This window comes from Colletotrichum lupini, chromosome 7, assembly GCF_023278565.1.
Source record: "Colletotrichum lupini chromosome 7, complete sequence".
Classification (NCBI taxonomy): domain Eukaryota; kingdom Fungi; phylum Ascomycota; class Sordariomycetes; order Glomerellales; family Glomerellaceae; genus Colletotrichum; species Colletotrichum lupini.
Window position 1 is genome coordinate 3083413 of NC_064680.1, and position 19983 is coordinate 3103395.

General features: G+C 48.9%; 6 protein-coding genes across 6 annotated transcripts; 3 read left to right on the plus strand and 3 right to left on the minus strand.

Moving 5' to 3' along the window:
• Positions 1-344: 344 nt before the first annotated feature.
• On the minus strand, positions 345-2700 carry CLUP02_13960 (uncharacterized protein; the record flags this gene model as incomplete). Its single annotated transcript, XM_049292895.1, has 9 exons — positions 345-489; positions 551-727; positions 780-898; positions 1317-1391; positions 1659-1809; positions 1925-2217; positions 2307-2405; positions 2469-2538; positions 2654-2700. 9 exons carry the CDS (start codon positions 2698-2700, stop codon positions 345-347), a joined length of 1176 nt encoding a protein of 391 aa, XP_049150041.1.
• Positions 2701-3101: 401 nt separating this feature from the next.
• Positions 3102-4647, minus strand: CLUP02_13961 (longiborneol synthase; the record flags this gene model as incomplete). Its single annotated transcript, XM_049292896.1, has 3 exons — positions 3102-3423; positions 3662-4137; positions 4282-4647. The coding sequence occupies 3 exons, from the start codon at positions 4645-4647 to the stop codon at positions 3102-3104; spliced, it is 1164 nt and encodes a 387-aa protein (XP_049150042.1).
• A 1804-nt stretch (positions 4648-6451) lies between these two features.
• CLUP02_13962 (uncharacterized protein) lies at positions 6452-7487 on the plus strand (the record flags this gene model as incomplete). Its single annotated transcript, XM_049292897.1, has 3 exons — positions 6452-6700; positions 6878-6970; positions 7413-7487. The coding sequence occupies 3 exons, from the start codon at positions 6452-6454 to the stop codon at positions 7485-7487; spliced, it is 417 nt and encodes a 138-aa protein (XP_049150043.1).
• Positions 7488-7800: 313 nt separating this feature from the next.
• Positions 7801-9599, plus strand: CLUP02_13963 (heterokaryon incompatibility protein; the record flags this gene model as incomplete). The annotated part of the gene is made up of 4 exons (XM_049292898.1): positions 7801-8031; positions 8134-8261; positions 8334-9291; positions 9444-9599. 4 exons carry the CDS (start codon positions 7801-7803, stop codon positions 9597-9599), a joined length of 1473 nt encoding a protein of 490 aa, XP_049150044.1.
• Positions 9600-14666: 5067 nt separating this feature from the next.
• On the minus strand, positions 14667-15206 carry CLUP02_13964 (uncharacterized protein; the record flags this gene model as incomplete). The annotated part of the gene is made up of 1 exon (XM_049292899.1): positions 14667-15206. One exon carries the CDS (start codon positions 15204-15206, stop codon positions 14667-14669), a length of 540 nt encoding a protein of 179 aa, XP_049150045.1.
• A 1238-nt stretch (positions 15207-16444) lies between these two features.
• On the plus strand, positions 16445-18200 carry CLUP02_13965 (uncharacterized protein; the record flags this gene model as incomplete). Its single annotated transcript, XM_049292900.1, has 6 exons — positions 16445-16520; positions 16861-17072; positions 17147-17183; positions 17249-17316; positions 17376-17749; positions 17819-18200. Coding segments are annotated over 6 exons (1149 nt in total), but the record flags the coding sequence as incomplete, so codon positions are not given.
• Positions 18201-19983: the final 1783 nt, after the last annotated feature.

The window sequence follows — 19983 nt, forward strand, 5'->3', positions numbered from 1 at the left end:
AGATTTTAGATTATTAATAAGTATACGATATAGAGAAGAAGCTTATAAAGGCTAACTATTATTAGGGTCTAAAAGAGGAATTATTAAAATCTACCCTTCCCTCGAGGTATATTACTAGCGCTCTATATATACCTAAGCTGCTCCTTTATTACTTAGTCCCCCTCTTTATGCCCCCCTAAGCTATCCCTTAACTAACGAGGCCTGACCGGCGAGGCCTGATAGAATGTTAGTACTAATTGGCTTGTCGGGGTATCTTGTCAAAGCCCTAAAGAAGAAGAAATCGTCAAAGCGAACCATTATTTGGTACAACGAGTCTTCGAGTTAACGCGCTAAGGACTCGACTTCTATCCGCGAGTATCGACTTTGCTCGAATGCTTCGAGCTCCTCGTTGGTAAGAGCATACCAGGCTTTAGATACGGCCAGCGCGCCCAGGAAAAGTTGGACAAATTCACATCGAGCCACCTCTTGCTGCGGTCGAAGCTGGTTGCACTAGTAAAAGCTTTTGCAGGTGAGGTTCAACAGAGGTGTCGCAGCATACATCGCGACGAACAGAGGGCGGTAAGGCGGTAAATCCCGGGAAGTCGTAAGTAAGAGAATGTGAGAAGGCTTCGGGAAGGGAGGGTGATGACATTTTTCCACCTGCTGATACTGGGGAGCTATGTTCTGGGACTCTTCGCTGACAGGGTTTCGGGTTCCCTGATCAACTGGCATCGAATATTCCATGGTGCTGAGTTGCGAGTTGCTGTTGTCTACTTATGTGTTTACGGTACACGAGTCACAAATCTGATGAGTTGACGATGAGTTGCTGGTGAGTTGCTGGTGAGTTGCTGATGAGTTGCTGATGAAGGAGTGGCTCAAAGTTGTCATTGTGCTCGTCTTTTGTATAACATCGTAGCGACTATTGGATTCTGCAATAGATAACGCCCGACTTCTTCATCGTTCTAGTTCATCAAAAAGAGGAAAGAAAAAATTGGGAAGAGATTCATGGCCTTGAACTCGGGACCTCGAAGGAGCCCAGGTCTGAAGCTTGATTGTGACATCAAACGGTACGCCAGACCACACTCAACTCGGCTTTCATGTTTTTGTTCTGGGAAGAAATTCGAAAGTGTCATAAGTGATATAGTAGTCTATCCTGGTTCTCAAACTCGTCCTCTTGGGCTTCGTCCCCACTCGAGATGCCGCTTCTTAGTGCATTCACATTCTCATCTGATTTGAAGACCTCTGTTCAGACCACCTCGTAACTGAGTTTTCTTTGTAAGTAGAAATTTCTTTATGACGAGGAAAGTGGAGAGTAACAGAACAACTAGGAAACAGACAAGAGCAGACCACAGCAAGTCCTTGGCTTTTCTTGGAACAAATCGCTGTTCGGTATGGAATACTGTTTCACTATGCTTTGAAGTTTATTGGCTTCGAAATTTGTCAGCAGATCAAAAGTTATAGGCGAAGAAAGGAGCTAGACGACTTCAGAGCAAAGCAAGCCACTTAAAGGATCATACCTAGGAAAGCTTTGCAATGGCCTCTGACGTAACCGGTTTTCGAGACTAATTAAGATCCTCGGAAGCCCCCCCATGCCGGTTACACAACTCAACAAACAAGCTGGGGGTTAATTATCGGGGGCCCGGCAACTCAACATTTTGCAAGATTACAAACAAACACACCTGATTCAAGTATTGGTGTGCCTTTAATTCGCCAAACTCGAAGTTTGCTCCATGGATGACTGGGACTGCTGATCTAGAATTGTTCCAGAACATGGCCATGTCCGAAAAGAGCATCCCGTACGGAGTACTCGTATCAAAAATGCATATAAGTCTGGGAGAATGGGGTTTTGTCACGTTGTGCCGTCGTTTCCAGAGGGTTACAACCATTACGTGGGATGCGTGGTGGTCCCCCCTTTCCCAAATGATCATACTTAATTACCCTGCACAATAAGTTTGCTGGGTCCAAAGGGGGTAAGGTAGTGAGAGCTCCGCAACCCCCGGGTCCCGTGGCGAGGGAGCGGCTCTTCCCGCAAACTCTGTCGGTCCATCGGACAAAACCCTGGATTAAAAAAAAGGGAGGCTTTTCCTCTTTTTGATTTTCTTCGATGATGTGCATAATGATACAGGTAGCATCGCCAAAATTTCCTGGAGAAGGGAGACAACAAAAAGGGCGCTTCAGGTCTCCATTGTGGTGACGTTTGATGAGTGATATATTATGGGCGCGCGTATCGAACGAAGCCTTGCAAGGAAAATGACGAGTCACATGAGTCAAATACCAATTGACGGAAAATCCTCTTTCTTTTTGATTAGGTGATGCCCAACACCGACCCATTTTTTCTCCTTTTTTGATAATGCAAAAAGAGTAAGTAACCTTGTCGACTTGGCGAAAGCCACGCTCTTTAGTCCGGTATCCGACTCGTGAATTTTCTGGGATGATTGGCCAGGACCCTTGCAAAAGCGCATAACTAAACCGAACCGGAGCTGGCTGACAAGTGGTTCGGAGGGGAGGGGGGGTTTCGCTTGGGCAACCGCAAAAGGGGGGTGTGGTCGATCACCAAAGCTGGAAGTTTGTGTGGTCTTTTTCAGGGGATCGAATCCTTCTTACGACAGTACACTAATCCTCGTATAAGAGGCGCACTAACGAAATTATGTACAGATCAAGAAAGCAAACACACAATGGACAAAAGTTTCCTGAGCAAGATGGAGGAGGTGTAGTGTTCATTAATTGAGTTTGTGAGTTGTACGGATACATTTGTTGAAAATCATAAAAAAGAAAGAAAAAAAAGGACAAGCTCTTTTTCGCTCTCTCTCGTAAATAGTACAAAACTTTCTCGCTCGGCACTACAGATACCCGATAACCTAAGATTGCAAATGCTACGTTCAGTCGCTCAGCGTGCTCATCCATGCAGTCGATAAAAACAAAACAGCCACACCAACGACAAGGCAGGTCGATAGTCAAACCTTCGCACCAAAGAAATAAAAACAAAACCGAACAACAAATAATCAGAATGCCTCCCAGCAGGTATCTCATGCTGCTTCCAAATCGCAATAACATCAAATCGTAAACAGTGTGTGTGGTTGTGTAAGTCACAAAAGGGGAAGAAGGGCAAAGCTTGCGAAGCTTCATGCCTTCACCTTTTCATGACCGCCAAAGATCTCCGCCATGAGATGTTCGTACGGAGCCAGAGGATGCTCCTCGGCCAAGTCCATGTCAGCCATCTTGTACCGTGGGTTCGATGTGTGCATGGCGTGGAAGCCTCTGGCGCACTCCTGCATAGACTGCTCGTACGTGCCCCTCCCCTTGAGGATGGCGGAGGCTCTGTTGGCGGCATCTACCGTGTCGGTGGCGACGTCTTCCAGGACTGCGAAGACATCCTTGCCGGTTGCCATACGGCGGTTGTGAATATAATTCCTGGTCTCGCCGCCAAGTTCCTCCTTGTAGAAGCTGATAAAAAGGCACGCGGTCAGACATACGTCGATGGATGAAGAAAAAGCAAATATACACTAACAAGTGTCCGTGTGTTATAGATATTGGCGGGGGGGGGGGGGGGGGTGAGGATCGATGAGAAAACGCCCACGAAAACGGGCGGCCCCCCGTCGTCTGCGTGGCAGACACGCCCTGTCTGACCCCCACCTGGCTCACGCGGGGGGGGGGGGGGGGGGGGGGGGGGTGAATGACTTACGAGAAAACGTCGTTCGAAATGTCGATCACCCTGGCCATGTCAGGAATGGCCTCCAGGTATTGACTCACGTCCGGGTATTGGGCTTTGGGGAAGCAGAAGACGGCGTACGCCACGTTTATGCCAGCCAGGTCGCGCAGGAAGTCGGGGAACTTGATCCCGGCGCCCCGCGTGGTCTTCATGTTCTGGAAGCCATCGTGACGCTCGAGCAGGTTGCAAGTCATGAATTTGAGAGCCGAGATTTGCAACAGGCTGGCCATGACGGGGTCAAAAATGTCGGGAGCCTGACGCAGCAGGCCCGCCAGCCCTTCGAGCATGGCGTTGGGCTGGGTCTCGCCGTTGAGGAAGCGCCGCTGGAAGTGCTGGGCCTCGTCCATTCCGCCTTCATTCTGGCCCACGATGTCGTCGTACTGAACGACGAGCCAGGTGAAGAGCCCAACATAACCCTGTACCTCTATCGGGTGACGGGGATGGCACATCTGTTGCGGGTGTTCCGTCAGCACGCTACTTATCACAATCACATTTTAATCCATGGAGAATATCCAAAATAAAAACGAGGTATTATTCAAACGCCAAAACGTGGCTTTAGGGTAGCATGAATGGTAAGGAGGTGGGATACATACCGCAGCTAGTGAGAAGCCCAAGCGGAACCCCTTCTGGGACAGAGGGGTATCGAGTGGCCATCCGATCTCGACGGCTCTCTTGTGCATATATTTCAGCAGCGCTTCGACGGACTCGCGCTTGACCGGTGGGACGCCAGGGTACTTGAGGTCCTCGAGCATCTGTTTGCAAATGGGCTTGCAGAGGGCAGCCAGCCGCTTGGGCTCCTTTGCCAGGTCATCTTCGAGGCGGATTCGCTTCGGGGCGCACATTCCCCACACGGAGCTGAGCATCCGGAGCCACGGCTGGGCAACCGAAACAGCGGCGCTGTTGATTCCTCCAGGGCTGAGACCGGGAGGGCTGACCATAATCTTGGGCGAGGTGGACATTAAGGGCAACAAGTGAGAGCTCAAGAGGAGCGAGCTCTAGAGGAATGGCGGTGGGTTAGTAAGGGCGGTTAATACTGGATATGAATTGTCGGTGTAGGTAGAGTTTAGTCTAGAAGAAGCACAGACAAGAAGCTAATGACCATATCCATGAAACCTCTTGACGGGGGAGACCTGGGCTTTTTATTCCTAACATGGGCTCGAGATGCTCCCATGGACAGGGAGGTCGATATGAAAGGCATGTGGGTGGCAGGGCATCGAGAGGTTTCCATTTCGAGCGAGGTGCCGGGGCGAAGGAGAAGGAGGAGGCATTCGGCGGTCCAGGTTTGGCTACGGCGGCAATGGTGAGGTGGTGAGCGAGGCAACGATCTGGAAGAGGTAAGGAATAGTGGCATCAGGGCAAAGTGAGAGAAAATGCGGTGCGATTTGATACCTCGATCGCCAGCCATCGCTCCCTCATCCCTAGGTCAAACCAAACCGTTTGACGGTTCGCCGTTGGCTCGTGTGGCATGTGGAGAGGGTTAAGAGCAGAGTGGGCTTAGTCCCAGTTGCTAGTTCAACAACGCTGCAGGTTTGTCCCTCGTTGTTGGAGGTACACTACTTTTGTGTACACATGCTACAATGTGCATTGGTACCGCGGTCTAGCCGGGGCCCCTAGGGAGGACATTACCCAGGCTGGACTGGGTTGACAAGTTGTTAGTGGAGAATGGGCAAGCATTCCCAAGGATCGTGGCCATGCAATGCAGCAAGAGAAAGATGGTGGTGGTGGTGTACAAAGTTTGTGCGAGAGTGGACGGAGGAAGGTCCGTGACGGAGACCAACCACGCAGTAGACGATGGATCATGGTGCCAGGAAATATCAAGTGAACTAAGGTCGAGTGCCGATACGCAGTCTCGGGTACAGACTACACTACAGAGTCCAGACTTGAGGTCACAAGAGTGGTGTGCTGTCATGGTGCTGGATGTAAGGGATTGTGTGGGTGAGGTAGTGTGCTCCGTAGGCGACTCCGTGGAGGGGGGTTTGATTGTGAGATCATCCCGAAACCGCATCAACTCCCGGATCGCATCATGGACCATGGATGTGAAGCTGTTGACGGCCAGGTTTCCCCAAGTGTGCCTAAAATGGGTGTATTCCCGGGTTGACGATATATGTGCAGCGTAGTAAGACCGCAAGAGAGGTGGCTTAGGGCAGTGTCAAAGACGGGAAGCATGGCATATTTTCGGAGGGGGAGTTGCGAAGTTGCGGCGTGCGGTGCGGCGATGACGACGCACGTGAGTTCGTAGTCAGCAAGGAACATGGTAGCCCCGAGTCAGGAGGTGGTGGAACGGCAGGAACGGGTCCCAGAAAAAGAGAAGATAAAAGAGGAGCCCACCCAAGAGCGCAAGAGCCGTCAGCGTCTGTCAGGGCCTGTGTTACTCCGTACCTGCCATCCCATGCACGCAGGTCGCAAGAAGGAAGTGGGGGTCATCTGGGGTCGTGCGAACATTGGCTTCCCAAACATGACATGATCATCTCCAAATTGCTCCTTCATACACTCCATACCCAGCACACAAACCTAGCATTCAACCCAGTACGGAGTGCCTACCTTACTGTCAGGACGGGTCCAATTGTGCCCGCCAACGGTTGCCAAGTGGAAAAGGGGGGCTCTTCCCCTACTGTGTACGTAGTACGAACAGCTTGCCTATCCTTACACAGTATCCGTACAGGCTACCCATAGGTAATCCATCCATGAAATCCATCCCATCAGAGCCGTAATGCGGTAGCCGTAAAGGACCAAGTAGGTGGCTGCGGGCCATGCCTTGGAGCCATGCCGTGGCTTCGTGCCTTGGTGCTGGGGTGGGCGGGGTGGGCGGGGTGGCACGCTGCACTCACAGGCTCTCCCAAACCCAGAGCAGTAAAGCTCCAATACACACAAAGATGGCTGCCGCTTTCGCTAGGTGTTCCATTCCATTGCGTCTCAGCTTCGGCGTTCCGTGAGCCGTACGGGTCTGGAACTGTGGACAGTTACGGCGTAGTTGCTTGTTCACTTGGTGACTATGTGGCTGTTGCGGCCGTTGTATGGAATCATTCGAATCAGACGAACACGCGCACGAGCACGCGAATTGCCGGATGGCGGATGGGGGCGCAGATTCACCATTCGGAGGGGGTCTCAGTCGGAGGAGGGAGATTGCGTTTGCAGAATGGTCGAGGCATCGGAGCGAGAAACCTGGAAAAACCTTGCTTTGGCTTTTAGATCGCCGAACATTTGAATTACCATGGATGGTCCATGTCCTATTTTTCTGCCCACTCGATGCTCTGGGTCTGGTTGTCCTACCTTACCAAGCGTGTAAGCCTGCCACCACCTTGCTTACTCCGTACGTTACGCGAACTTGCGGCTTTGCCTGCGTGTCGTTTCCTGACGAAAGTGTTCCGTTGCCCTCCACAGGTAAAAGGGAAATCCACAAGGTCTTCTTGGTACGTTGGGTCTCTGCACAAATGCAGCAGAGAAGTGGCCGTTTTCAGCCCTCGCCTTCTCCACCGGGTCCATGCCGGGTCATAGGGTACGTAGCAGGCAGCCAAAGCCAGAACCAGGCAAGCAACGCCAAGCAAGGGTTCTTTCCCTTTTGCTGCCGTCTACTGCACAGTACGTATGTGCTCTTTGCTCAACTCACCACAAAGTTCAACTTCGCGTGCTGGTTGCGTGGTGCATCTGTCATCCAGCTTCATTGTTCACCGTCCATCATCTCGTCAAATTGTGTCACTATTCAAAGCAATGACCGAACCGATAGACCAGCCGCTCGCCACGCTGCTGCCAGTACGAGTGCCGTGCCGCTCTCCTTGGAAATGTTCCCGAATGTCTCTGATGGCGACCACCACACGCATCCACGCTCCACCACCACCACCAGTCCACAAGCACACAACCACGCATCAAGACTTAGTTACGACACACACCCCCTCCCTCTTCCCCTTGAACCTTGAACCTTCCCACCTGCGACCCCTGGATAGCGTGAGCCCGTCTCCTTCTGAAGGAGGGGGAAGCTAGCCGTATCCCGTCGAACTTCGTCGACCTTTACGCCCCATTGGCACGCCGTGCCCGTCTTTTTCGGCTTCTCTCTGTCTCGCTGGAATGTCTGGCTGGAGTCTGGACCCCTGTGCTATGAAAATCTCAACCCGAGCATGGCATTGGGAACAGCCGACAGCATCGATGCCCCCAGAGATCCCCTGCCCAAGCCGCTGGGCCCGCATCTGCGCCTTCTTGGTATAAACGCCGGCGTCCCGTTCGGAGTCCTCACTTCTGCGCTGGACGCGCTTCAGATTCGCCCTGCCGTTGCATTGTTGGTGTGCGACCCAGACACTCACACGCCGCAAGTCAAGTCAAATCCTGTCAGCAGCAGCAGCAGCAGACCCGTACGGATACTTCGTAATACCTACCTTACTCTCGGAAACTGAGTGTGAGACTGAGTGTTGGAAACCCACCCCTGCCCTGCCACCCTTTCCACTCTCCTACAGCTCAACCTGCAGAAACTGGAGAAGAAGAGAGAGGGAGATACCGGTAGCAACAGGCCCTCACCTGAGACCGAATCTGGAGCACAGGAATCGGCACATCAGAGACAGGAAAAAAGCACATACGGATACCGGTATTTTACACAGAATCTGTGAGGGGTGAACAATCGAGACAACTGTTTGTTGCTGTCTCCTGCTTGGCCGAGTTCTCGCCCGATCCCGCTCACTCGCTCGCTCGCTCGCTCCGCCGAACCGAACCAGAGCATTGCTGCCGTTAAGATGAGCATTCAATATCGGCGTCTGGACCCTTCGAGGCGTGAGATCCGCCTGCTTGAGATTCAGTCCGCGCGCAGCCTCAGCGATCCAGTCGAGTGTCGGCTCGTCACAGTTCGCCTGACGGATGAGCTGTCCCGCGAGTACATCGCCCTCTCGTCACTCTATGGCGACGCGGCCGAGACCGAAAAGATCTTCGTGGGCGGCCATGCCGTCACTATCACGGCTCATCTGGCTCAGGCACTGAAGCAGGTCCGCGCCGTCTTCTATCCGACTATCTCGCAGCGCTTCCAAAGGACGCCGGCCAGGCGGCCTCACGGCGCCCCGAGATGGCTTAGGCAGCTCTTCGGTCTCGGTAGCTCACGTCAGAGTGACTTGGAGTCGAGGTGTTTGAGGGTGTGGTGCGACTTCCTCTGCGTCAACCAACGTGACGACGTGGAAAAGTCCAAGCAGCACACGGACATGCGTAACATCTATCGCAACGCGGAGCTTGTCGTCGGGTGGCTGGGCGACAAGAGGGACGACACCGATGAGGCCATGGCCGCTCTTGCGCGGATCGAGGACGCTATGCCGCCCCACTGGGGCGACCCCGGCGACCGCGAAAAGCACCCCGAAGACTACGCGCCATTTCACAAGTGGGCGGTCCCCATCGCGTCTCTATGGGCTCCTGGTCCCGACGGCGAGATTCCGTTCCTGATGCCACATTGGGCCGGTGCCAACGACTTCATGGGCCGTTCCTACTTTCAACGTCGCTGGATCCTTGAAGAGCTCGCCATGGCAAGGTTCCCTACCTTTTTGATTGGAGACACCATTGTTCCGTGGAAGCAGGTACTTCGCTTGAACCGCATGATGGAGGAATTTAAGTATCATCCGTCCGACATCTTCCCCGCGGTAAGTACCTCACCGTACCGTTCTTCTGGAATTTTGGCCTTCAGGCTAAGCCTCCGGCCGGCGCTGTAACGCTCGCCTCACCTACTTCGCCCCCCTTACGGCCGTAAACCTTTGCATGAAGAGATCTCGATCGACTGACCCGGTTTCCCTAGAACCTATCGGCCATGATAGCCGAGTTACCTCTTGAGACAGCGCACAAGCTTCTCGATGAGTTTGCAAAGCGAGAGGCACTAGAGGAGGCCCAGATCCTCAAGGAGACGGGAAGCAGCCGGGCGACCTCGTCCACGCGATCCACCGACACCAAGTAATTGGCGTGGCGTGCGTGCCATCGATACTGGCGATGTTCGGGGTTCTGATCCAGATTTGAGTAGGATCCCGGCGAGAGAGGCAAGGTAGCAGGCGGGTATGGGATGGTCAAGTGCTTATCACTCACCTCAGTGACCTCACTTGTAGCAGGCAGGAGTTGTAGACCAGCCTGGAATGCTGCCAAGCCATGTCCGAAAGGAGGCTTATGGTTTGAGGGGTAATGGGAGGGGAATTCCACGGAAGGAGGGCTTAGCGTTGTAACGAGGATACCCAAAAGTTCCTTCTAGCTTCATTTTAGCAGGATCTTTGAACTTATTTCTTTTCTTTCTTCTGTTTTGCTTGTGGCCGTTTTGTTCCCTTTCTTCCCGCAAACACATGCGCGCGCACGAGACGAAAAAAAGTACGGTTCCGTCGTGATATAAATACCAAGAGCCGCCTTCCCACAAACACTGTCCGGAATGCGCGGGTACGCTTGCCATGTGGTATTGAAGAGTTTCGGACAAAACGGGACGAAACGGGGTCAAACTGGAGCGTTTCCCGAAGCTCCAGCATAATACACACCCATCGCATCACATCACATCAACCCCCTCCCCCCGCCCACTTCACGCCCAGGCTCCATGTCGTGCGACCCCAATGATTCGACTTTTTTGCAAAATATGAAGATTGGAGAGCGGGCCAGCTCAAATGCGAGGAATGATTTGCGAGCTTGTGAAGGTTTCCTGCTGGGTCTCCAATAGTGTGATGCAGGATCCTGTGCGATGATAAGTGATACTCTGGGGGGCCTAAGGAAGGGGGGGGGGGGGGGGGGTGGCTGTTTCCTCTCTCTGCCTGTCCCTTCTTTGTTGGAGAATGAGAGAGGGGCCATTCTGCAGGCATCGCCAACCAAATAGACTGGTTTCTTTGGACAGGTATCTGTATGGAATCGATGGAATCATCAGAGTCCAGGGACTCGAAGATGCAAGGGTTACCGGAAGAACTGGCCCTGCATGATTTGCGACCTGCTGACCGGCGGATTACGTACTGAGGGAATTTTGTTCGTTGCAGAAACGCAAAAAGGACAGTATTAGCAGCTCGTCTAGGTACTGCATCGCTGCAGCGCGCGCATCATGCAGCTTTCCTGCGGCAATTCCGCTTAAGAAGCAAAGTGCAGCCGGGCAGGGTACGGTACACAGGACAGGGGGTCCGGGGTTTTATATGCAGGTTTTCTCACTCCAACATTTACGGAGTAATATCCGTACTACGTGAACTTTCCTAGGTAAGTCGGCCAAGCGACCGAAACTTACAAAGAAAGACAAACCAACCTCTCCTCTCTCCCTCTCCCTGACGGTCTTGCAGTTGCGAAATAACGTACCGCTTAACCGAGGGAACCGACAGTTTGGCACGCGCCACCACCACCTTTCTATTCCGTCCAGTATTCCGTGTCCAACCTGAAACTATATTTGCTTGCCATCCAACCTGCACCAACGCACTCATCCAAAACCAACAGCATGAACCCATCGCCATAACCTGGACATGTGTGCTGTTGGCCATGTTGGAGTTTTTGCTCCCTTTGTCGGGGCCCATGTTGGTGTGGCAATCACATACGATAATTCTTCACCGCTACTACTTGGCCCTGCTTCGTTGGACGGTTGGAGATGGTTTCTTTGGCGACGATCATGTACTTGCCTCCAAAGTCACCTTTTGTCTACAAAGTCACTTTCGGTTGATATTCCGGAAGGTGCGGAATTATTGACGTGTTTGGTCCGGGAGTAGTATTGTCAACCGATAACGACGGTGCCTTCTTGGAGCCGAATTGTCCGGAGAGTCTCTCGTCCCCAAGATTTTTCGTAATTGTTATCTTTCATATTTTCTCTCTGAGTCGCTCTTTGAGATCGTGACAGAGCAGGAGGGCTCGAACTGATGGAAGTCAACAATTGAACGCCAACTAGCTTGTTCAAAGACACAGACTGATCTGCTTCGCCAACCTCATGGCGACCAAGCCGCGAGCGAGTTGGCAGAATATCTTTGGTTTTGCTCATCAGATCATGCGAGAATTCTCGCGCACATAAAACGTCACAAACAACACTTGAGTTGTGATGGTCCTGACCAACTACGAATACGTTCTTCTGTTCATACAGGATTCTGCTCCAGCCAGCCACCCAAAAGCTCGAGCTATTTATTATCAGCAAGTGGCAGCGAGACACGACTCGAGTATGCATGCAAGTTCTGACGAGTCGCAATTCCTACGAAAAAGACGCAAAGAATAGGGGAACTAGTTACAAAATTGTGTCGCATCGTGTCAAGAAGTGCGACAATTGAATTTGGGCGAGGATATTCTGCCAGCAGCTCCTGCTATCCCGCCCCCAAGTGTGGCTGCGGCAGGCCCTACCTCCGAGCCCGGAGGCCAGCTACCCATACCCACCCACTTACCTACCCACCTACCTACTTACCCACCTACCTACCCACCTATAACCACCACTTCGTCGACCTCGCCGTCGCTACCGCTACTACTACCGCTAATTAAAACTATTCCTAACGTTAATATACTATAAAAAGAGAATAATTATAAAATTAACGATCCTTTTATTTACTACTATATAGCTAATTATAACGATTACGGCTACGTAAAGTACGACTACTTATTTTACGGCTAGCGATTCTCTACCCTATTCGATACTAAAGTAGTACTTAACGAGGCTACTTACGAAGCTAGCTTCGCGGTCTGAATTATTTAATATAAGCCCTCTATTAGGGCGCTAACTACTATTACTTATTATTATAATCGTAGCCCGCGTTATAATTAAAAGTAGTAACGCTTCGTAAAGTTAACCTATTTAAATAAGCGTTATAAATCCTCGACCTTATTTATAGACTATTACTAATAAATCGCTACTAGCTTTTTAAGTAATAATTAGCTCTTTTATCCCGTTATTAGCGACTTTTATAACTACTATAACTACCTATTTAGTAATACTAACGCTTTTATACGTTACTACTGCGCGCTATTACGTAATAAGAAGGACTAAATCGTTAACTAATAAAATAAGGGTATTTAACTTATTTAAATCTTTTCGAGCTTATGGTTAGAAAGTAGTAATTATAGTAGTATCGTTACCCATAATATATTTAATATATTAGCTACTTACTACCATAACGAATTAGGTAATAGGACCCCTATTAAGTAGTTATTTAACTAATTACGCGATTTAACGAAGTACTAGTACCGTTTTTAATATAACGACGCGGGCTATATTACGAGCTTATTTATCGTGCCTACTACTACGATTTCCCTATTTTAATAATACCCGGATGTTTTATTAATAGATTCTATATATAAAACTAACTAATTTAATATGCCGTTATTTAATATTTATAAAGTAACTAACGATAGTTATGCTTTTTAAGTTACGAGCTACTTTTTATTTAGCGAGAAGGAAGCTAACTACCGTTAGGTTATTAACTAACTATTAGTATTATTCTGGGCCTATAAAATTCCCTTTTTATAAGTTATATATACGGATTGCGAGATTACTCTACTTAATACCCTCGATAATAATGCCTAATTTAAAGTAGTACCGCACGTACTCTATTACTAATACGTTAACCTTAATATATTAGCCCGGACCCGGCGTTACTTCGGCCTAGCTACGAGGGACGAGATTAGCGTAGTTATACGTAACCCTTACTTTTAATAATTCCTTACGGATCAGGGTAATCTCCTCCATAGCTAATTAATAGTTATATATTATAACCGATTATTTAAATTTTAGATTACTAAGTACCCTACGGTAGTAATTAATTATATTATTAATACTTAGCTTAAGCTATAGTATAAGAAACTCGTACTTATTTAGGTTAACTAAATTAAGTACTTTAGTTACTTAACTATATTAATTATTAAATCCTTATACGCGAGTATTAAAATACGAGTTTATTACCGTACGGGCGACTTTAAAGCCGTATTTAATAAATTAGTTATTTTCTAAGTAAGTTAAGTAGTTATAATTAGTACTTACTAAACCCGTTACTAGGCTAAGGTATTAAGTATTACTATAGGGTTATTTTAAAAAAAGGTGCGTCCGTATATATATTACGATACCCTTAAGCGACTCTTATAAGAACTTAGTACGCTAAGTAAATAGCTAAATTTAGGTTTATTAAAAAAGCTATTAAAAAAGTGCGTATACTACTTAATTCGAACTACTTATAGGCTACTTTATTACTACGTCCTCTAGTAATATATTAAGGACGGTACCCTAATATTATTAAAAAAGATCTACTTATACTAGTTCTAGCGACGCTTAGAGCTTATTATTAGTAATAGTATTTCTATCCCCCTATTTAATCCTTTATAAGTCTGAGGTAAGGGTCGCTTATAGGGCTCTATAGCGAGTATTATAGTAGTTATAGTAGGTAAGTTAAAAAAGCTAGCCGTCGATCGAAGTACTTTTTTTAAATAAGAGCCCTCTGCGTTTAAGTATAAGGAAGCTACTAAATGCGTAAAAGTAGTACCCGTATTAGTACCGCTATTATTAATAATACCTCTAGCGCTAAGTAGGGCTACTTTTACTTAATAAGGCCTCGAGATTATATATAATTCTAATACGTATAAGCCTAGTATAAAGATATAGCAGAGGTACTAGTAGGCTATTATTAACGAGGTAATTAAGGTAGTTAACGGTAATATGATTAATCTTATAGGGGCTCCTCGGCCGCTAATATTTATAAAGTTATAATCCTAATTAACTAGTAATCTTATATAATTAGACGTACTATAAGATCTAGCTAACGAGGATTGCGCTTATAATATTAATCTTATAATAAAAGGCAAGATAGATAGACTTATTAATAAGTACGAGGCTAAAATAGAGTACGAGGCTAAAGTAGAGGAAGTTACTAAATTACGGGCTATGGGCTATACGGAGTAATTAATAGTTAATTAGGTAGTTAATTAAGTAATTAATTAGGCTACTTCGTTGATTATATCGAATTAGGCTAATTCGTTAATTACTATACTTTTTACTAAAATAATTTAATTAATTATAAGTTAATTAACGGCCTCTAATTAGTCTAATCTATTCGAATACTAACTACGCAGAGCCTAGCTTATATATATACCCGAGACCGGCGGTCGTATAGCGGCCGTAGCTATACTTAGTGGCAGAATAGCGGGAGCTGCTGGCAGGATATCCTCGCCCTTGAATTTTGAGAGCAAGGTGTGTTAATGCAATTGAAATGAGTGTTACCAAGTGTTGAGGCTCTACGGATACGAATTGCAAAAATGCAACTGCAGCGTCAAAACTCGAGCCGCGCCAAACATCCGACCACCAACGGCAAGCCCCACAATTTCTTGGTCCCCTCCCCTCCCGCAAAAGTGCGTGTGAGGTTGGATTTGGCACCTCTTGTTCGCTCGGAACATGACAAAGAGAAATTGGTGGCCGATCAACCAGAGTGGCATAAGAAGCGAAACAGCGAGAGGGTTGCGATTTGCGAAGCGAACCGCTCAGATCACTGTTTAGTGGAGATCTTTCCCCAGTTTGAGGACTTTCGTGCAGCTCTTGGCCGGCCGGTGGCACGAAAGAAGAAGAAGGAAACATCCCATTAATCCAATCCCATCCAATGCAAACCATTCCAAACCAACCAAACCGAACCCCACGCACGCACGCACGCACGTACTGTCACGCACGTACATCCGTACGGTACGGCCTCGGCCGTGCCGCAACCCTGCATGGGAAGTGTGGTTGTACAAAGTCTTGTTTTGTTTTTTTCTTGCCTTGAGCCTCCAACCTGCCTTTTCCTGCATCACTCCGAAAAATGTCTCGTTTGTTGAACAACATGCGGGCGAGCATATGCAAACCTGACTCAAGGCCCGAGGTAGCATCAGAGATCCTAAACTGCGGATGCAATGAGTGAATAAATGGGCAGAAAAAAACACGAAAAACGAAAAGGAGAGAAGATGGAGGAATGTTCAGGCCGTTCTAGGCCTATATATACAATATGGCTCCATTTCCAGGGTTGAGCTACCATCGTCACATCGTGATACCACAGCCACGGGAACTCCAGAACATCTGCTCCTGAGGGATGTCTCGGAAACTTCCATCTCTGCACAGCAAACGGCCAAGATGGTGGATAATCATCACGGGGGATGATCTTTGTGGCTCTTCTTCACGACGAATAAAGTAGGCCACCTCGGACTTTCGGGTGAGAGGCGAGACTTTACCAGATGCGAACCACACGACGACAACGCCACGTGGACTTCGGCTCTCGAGTTCGACCTTCGGCGAGGTGCAAGTCGATGAATATTCGCATGTGCTTTCCTTTTGGGCAATGTCGGCGCGGATACTTAGGGTCATCGCGGCACAAGGCCTCCCGCGTTCTTGCCTTTGGGTGCTAAACTATACGAGAAAGATGGGGGGAACGGCGTTTCGATCCCCAATCTCAGGCGCTCGATCTAGCGGGCTCTTTTCTTATTCGTGATACTCCCAAACCAAGAGGATTCTTTGGTCCTGGGTGAGCTGATCTTTGAAAACGGTGTCGCGGTTTCCCGTGAGCTAGACTAACGCCACCAAAAGCCAGCACCCTCTGGAATGTTGGGGGGGATGATCCAGCCGCCGTCCCAGCTCTAGGCCTCTAGGCCCTCCCGAAAGCGAGAGACACTTTACCACTTGCGGCGCGTGAAGGAGGGAAGAAGAAGCAATGACTGCTTGACCCAAAGTCTTACGTCTAGAGCCGATTTGTTGCCTGCTGCCCTTCTCACTCGTTCCCATCGATCGAAAAGAAAAGGGTGGCACGGATGGGAATTTCCCTTGCTTTTGTCGTGCGCCTCCATTGACTGCATGCGTCCAAGGCGCAACCTCTTCTCGCAGCCACCGTCCATCGTCGACCACAGCCGCCAGCCGTCAGCTACAGCTACAGCTACAGCTACAGCCCGCCCAAGAATGTAGGTAGGTGCCACTGTCTTGTGATTGTTTCTTTCTCAGCCCAAATGCCAAGGAAAGCGAATCGGTCTGCCTCGCTGCCAACCGTGCTTTGAGACATTTTGGGGTCAAGATCCGGCTTTCTTCGATGAGAGTCTTTGATCTTTATCTTTATAAGGGATGGCTAGTCCCCCCACAAGCCCCCTAACCCCCCGCGAGCCTTAAACACCCTTCCACGTCGCACAACCCAAGGGAGAGAGGACCCCTAGACCCAGTCTTTGGAGAGACGGGAGAAGAGAGAGACAGAAAGAGAGAAAGAAAGAGAAACACACGCCCTTAAATCAAATATCAAGAAGCTCTTTTTGAGCGCGGATCGCGCGTTCCATCCATACGCCCAACATGGATCCTTTACCACAGTTATCGCCCGAGCAGTTGCAGGAGGATAAGTCGCCCCTGGTCCTGGGAGTGATATCAATGTGCCTCTTCATATCAACGGGCATATTGATCCTGCGACTCTGGACCCGCTTCCACATTGTCAAGAGAATTGGTATCGACGACTGGGCTGCCGCTTTCTCGTTGGTAAGTTCGAACCAAAGGTTGCAAACCGTGGCAAAGCCTTCGTGGTGTGTTGACGGAAAAGCTGACTGTGGTAGATATCGGTATTAGGCGTCGGTCTTTCGCAGGCAGTGAGTGAGTTTTTTGCCCATTTCAAGTTGCAATATGCGAGTTGAACACTTCAGACTAATCGGCGGCAGTGACGCGGTATGGTCTCGGGAAACATCAACAGACGGTTCCCCCAGAAGAAATGATTGGGTTCATGAAAGTAAGCAGCCTTGCCCCAGAATCGTATCAAACCCGCTCTGACAAATTCAACCGCTTCAGTGCTTTTGGGTATCTGTTCTCTTCTACAGCCTGGGACACTTGTCATTCAAGATGGCATTCTTGCTCCAGTATTATCGCGTACTGGTCACCCACTATATGAAGAAGTACTACATCGCAGCCATGATCTTTGTAGGGGCTTGGGGGCTTAGCGTTGTGATCATCTCCTTTATATGGTGTATTCCCCTTGAGGGCTTTTGGGACCACTCAGTACCGGCAAAGTGTCTTCCTCAGCAAGTCCTATTCTACCTCTTCGGGGCCTGCAGTATCGTGACGGACGTTCTCATTTTCCTGCTGCCGCTGCCGGCGCTGATCCAGCTCAAACTTCCGAGGACTCAGAAGCTGTACCTGCTTGGCATCTTCAGCCTCGGATTCCTGTAAGTGTTTCGGCTATTGCGATACTGTCATGCTCGATTTTGACTGACTGACTTTTTCTCTCCTTCTAGCATCGTCGGCATTTCCGTCTTGCGCCTCCAATTCCTGAAGATCAATTCAGACTTCACCTACTGGAACGTGGAGCCCGCCATGTGGTCCCTCGGCGAGCTTTCAGCGGCAATGGTATGCCTTTGCCTGCCTCCTCTCAAAGCCCTCGCAGCCCGCATGGGCCTGCTTGTCACCAGGACGGGGACTTCGAGGACTGTTCCCTCGACGGTCGACCGACACAGCCGCAGCCCGGCGTCCAACGCGCCGCTCTCGCCCACTCCCAAAGCGGTCGAGACATACATGATAAACTCTCCGAGCGAGAAGCCCGGCAGCTTTGGTAACGACGTGGTGGAGACGGAGCGCAGCGAAGAAGTGATTCGGCCGAGCCCGGCGCACATGGTATAACAATGTACAACAACATGGGACTTTGGGAACCTACGATTTTTATGAAATAATGTATTCTGGAAGACGCCATCAACAAATTGGGGTTATCTCTTCCGGGACTGGCTGAAATTTGGGTAAATGTAGCATTGGGAGTTTGGGCACATCAGGATACCACCAGACCATGAGTCACAACAGACATTGATAGTAATAATACCATGAAATCACTTCCTCCAAGACAACTTGAAGCTTGAAACTGTAGCTTCGGATGGCTTGATATCAGCAAGACGGCCTGGGACTTAGTTGTCAGCGGGTTACCTCGGCCAACATTTGTCACTGATAAGTACCTACCGCTACTACATTCATGTCGACGGGGCGACGAAGGATGACATCCCGTACGTTACACAACATTAGCTCTACCACGCTTGCGCTAAGGCTACTCGCACAACCTAGTGTTGGAGATCTGCTTAGTTCGACTTTGTTGCCGCCGCCAAGTGGGACATGGTGGTGAGCCTCAATCTTTAGATTCACTTACACACCAGCAACAGCGGCCGTAGGAAACTAGACAACGACTCTTACAAAATTTACGACCAGTGCGACCCCTTGGTGGAATCCATCTCCACATTGGTCGGCAGAATTTTGCCGAAAGAAAGCTCCAGCTTACGTCGAAGCCTGATCCAAGCCTTTGCAGCTTTGCACCGTTTGCGGGTCCCAAGGGGTGCTCCACTGGCGAGCAAGGACATCCTGGATTCCCATTGATTTCTTCCAATTTGGGCGATTATATAGTGTCATTGAAATCGCTCAAGTCCGGTGGTGCTCCCATTCGGAGGTCGTAGCAATTCACGCGTCATGGCCACTGTCTCGTTCACTATTCATTGTACAGAAGGCCTTGAGGATAAGGCAGGTCAAAACTTGGGTTAGGAAAGTTCAGAAGCTGTGATAAGACGGAGTAAATTTTATACGGATCCAATGAGTGCTGGCTGCCTCAATTTTCATACAGGTGCGCAAAAAAGCCAAGGACATGTTTGGTGGCTTACAAGTTACAACTTGCAACTGCTGAGATGAAACTGAGGCCAAGGTCCAATCCAGGGTCACCTCTCTCCACTGCTTTGGATTTTTAATGGCTCAACCCGATCTCGTATTACACGGTCAGAAGCAAGATAATTATTCTAAATTAGGGTGTCAGTCATGGATCTCAGATATAGTCTCAATTGGCGACAGAGCAGGGAGTTTGACTCGTCTTCACGTTCCAGAACGCAAAATGTCGGATTGGAAGTCCAATTCGACCGCGGCATACAGCCGACTGCGCAGGGGCCAATTAGGGGCCCTATTTACGATTATCGTAGCCAGCCCAACCTATAGTTAGAACCTCCTTTTTATACCTACGCAGATATCTAAATAGTTTAATTAATCTCTTCGTTAACTACGGTTCGAACTAACTACCCTATAATAGGGATACTAATACTAATTAGTAGTTAAATTCTATTATTATAAATTAGTAAGGTATCTCGCTACGCAAAAAAGACGACTTTTTAATACTATACGGGATAGGAGATTCGTACTAATTAACCTCACGGAAGTAGACGAAAAAGGAGGCGATTTTTAAATACTATACGGAATTAAGTAATCGTAGCCCTTTATTACTTACGAAAGGTCGACGTCTATTACGTTAAACTACGCTAATTAACGGAACCGCTTAGGTAACTAGTATTTTACTATTACCTTAAGTAGCCTTTTTTACTAAATAACTTCCCCGCGGCCGGCCCGTAATTAGAAATTAACTAGCTAAATTAGTAAAAAGAATTCC